The sequence below is a fragment of the Trichosurus vulpecula genome, chromosome 2, assembly GCF_011100635.1.
Source record: "Trichosurus vulpecula isolate mTriVul1 chromosome 2, mTriVul1.pri, whole genome shotgun sequence".
In the NCBI taxonomy this organism is placed as follows: domain Eukaryota; kingdom Metazoa; phylum Chordata; class Mammalia; order Diprotodontia; family Phalangeridae; genus Trichosurus; species Trichosurus vulpecula.
The window spans coordinates 86,240,526-86,242,676 of NC_050574.1; the positions used below are offsets into that span (position 1 = coordinate 86,240,526).

The 2,151-nt window shown below is 42.8% G+C and overlaps 1 protein-coding gene across 1 annotated transcript; it reads right to left on the reverse strand.

Moving 5' to 3' along the window:
* Positions 1-1,076: 1,076 nt before the first annotated feature.
* LOC118836601 (protein FAM92A-like) lies at positions 1,077-1,514 on the reverse strand. The gene has a single exon (XM_036743844.1). It carries the CDS (start codon positions 1,512-1,514, stop codon positions 1,077-1,079), a length of 438 nt encoding a protein of 145 aa, XP_036599739.1.
* Positions 1,515-2,151: the final 637 nt, after the last annotated feature.

Genomic DNA, 2,151 nt, shown 5'->3' on the forward strand with positions numbered 1-2,151 from the left:
ATTTCTACCCTCCCCCCCACTCCAAGATGGCATATATTCTGGTTGCCCTGTTCACCAGTCAGCCCTCCCCTCTATCACCCCACTCCCCTCCCATCCCCTTTTTCCTTCCTTTCTTGTAGGGCAAGATAAATTTCTGTGCCCCATTGCCTGTGTATCTTATTTTCTAGTTGCATGCAAAAACTTTTTTTTTTGTTTTTGAACATCTGTTTTTAAAACTTTGAGTTCCAAATTCTCTCCCCTCTTCCCTTCTCACCCACCCTCCCTAAGAAGTCAAGCAATTCAACATAGGCCACATGTGTATCATTATGTATAACCCTTCCACAATACTCATGTTGTGAAAGACTAACTATATTTTGCTCCTTCCCACCCCATCCCACTTTATTGAATTTTCTCCCTTAAACCTGTCCCCTTTCGAAAGTGACAACTATTACTTTTAACTTGAAAAATAAAAGGAATAAACGGACATTGAATGATTTTTTCAACACCTTGAAAACTTAAATGGACCTGTTTCTTTGTGGTCCCCAATGCAGCACTGTCTTGTTTTTATTTTTATTTTTTCTTCTAGCACTATCTTATTATATCTCTTTACTGCAAGGCCTGTTCATCCTGAATTTATCATCCACTTCCTCTTTCTGTAGAGTTATATTCTGCTGACAATAATGCTTCTATTTCTATGACAATCTTCATACAGAAGTTCTCCACATGTACTCTCCATTTCAGAGAGCACGTGTAGTTCCTAGTTAGTGTATATTCTTTACATATGACATAACCTTTCTAAGCCACATTCTAAAGGTATTTCCAGTAATTCTCAAAGATATCTATGATGTCAAATATGGTTCCTTGCATTTGGTTCTTTAGTTCACCCATGCTTTGCGCATTTGTGTACAGACACCTGAGGCCATGGATTTCATTTCTGACTTCTTCCTCAGCTTTTGTCTTCTGTATATTTCTGGGCACTTCTATTGCTATTATTCTTAGTATATATTCTTTATAAATGACACAACCTTTTTGAGCCACTGAGGAGGGAAAAACCAGGAATAATGTGAGATGAGTTCCAGATTTTGGGAAAACATATTTCAAAGTATAACCTGCTGATCTGATGGATTGCGCTGACGTGTCCTTTCTAGTTGAGTTAACTGCTTAGCTTCTCGATTCTTTACTGTTAGAGTTGCTTTGAGATCCTCCCGTTTCATTTTCACAATAGTTTCATAAGTTTTCAAAGGTTCAACTACTTCGGCTTCAAGTCTTTCATCCTCCACTTGCCTATAATCTTGAAGTTTGACGAACTCATCATCAAGGTTCTTGAGGCTATCCTTCAGGATGGGCATCTTGGTGGCTGCGTAGGAGTTGATATCATTCACCTGGAGGTCGGCTTTGTCTTGCAGCCGGACCATTTTACGCAGGTACGCTGCCAAGATCTGGCGCAGATCGCCGAAGTGCTTCTCCATGTTGGAGATGGCATCCTGCAGCTGGCTGGTCTGGGCATCCCGGCTTTCCAGATTCCGCCTCAGCATGTAGCCTCGCGAGCGGCCTGGGACACCGGGATGGAGCTCCCAACGGTTCCTGTGGTGGAGCCACCGCGGCACAGGAGCCCGCGTGCCTGCCCACCTGCCGGCGCTGAAGGGAAGCCAGCTTTATCTTTATGTGAGTTATGCTTTATATCATGTATAACTAAGTTGTATGTAAGGTTCCCTTTCTTGTCTCCCCTTCCCCCCCTGTCTCCCTTTCCCTCTCTTCCAATTGCTTGCCATAAAGTTTTTTTTATTGAACTGATTCCCTTTGTTTTACATATTATTCTCAGCAGTCAAATCTCTTAAGAGGTTGTTTTGTTTTGCCCTGTCCCCCTCCATGTCCAGGGAAATAATCCTGCCCCAGCTTGCCCCACAGTTTGTGCTCCCATCTCCACGGAAATCAGTTTGTGTTTTTTCCCTTTAAATAAGCTGACCCTACCCCTGCTCCGGGCTGTTCGATTTGAATCTTTACTCTGAACAGTCCTGCCCTTGAATAAATCCACATCAAAATTTACATCCGAGTCTTGCTTGCTTTTTTCGGCACAACAGTTTTCCCAGACATCTCCAGTTGGTCCATTGACCTTTCCTTACAGATAAACTGGATACCTCGATGAGGACTTAACCTATCTGCAACCACACC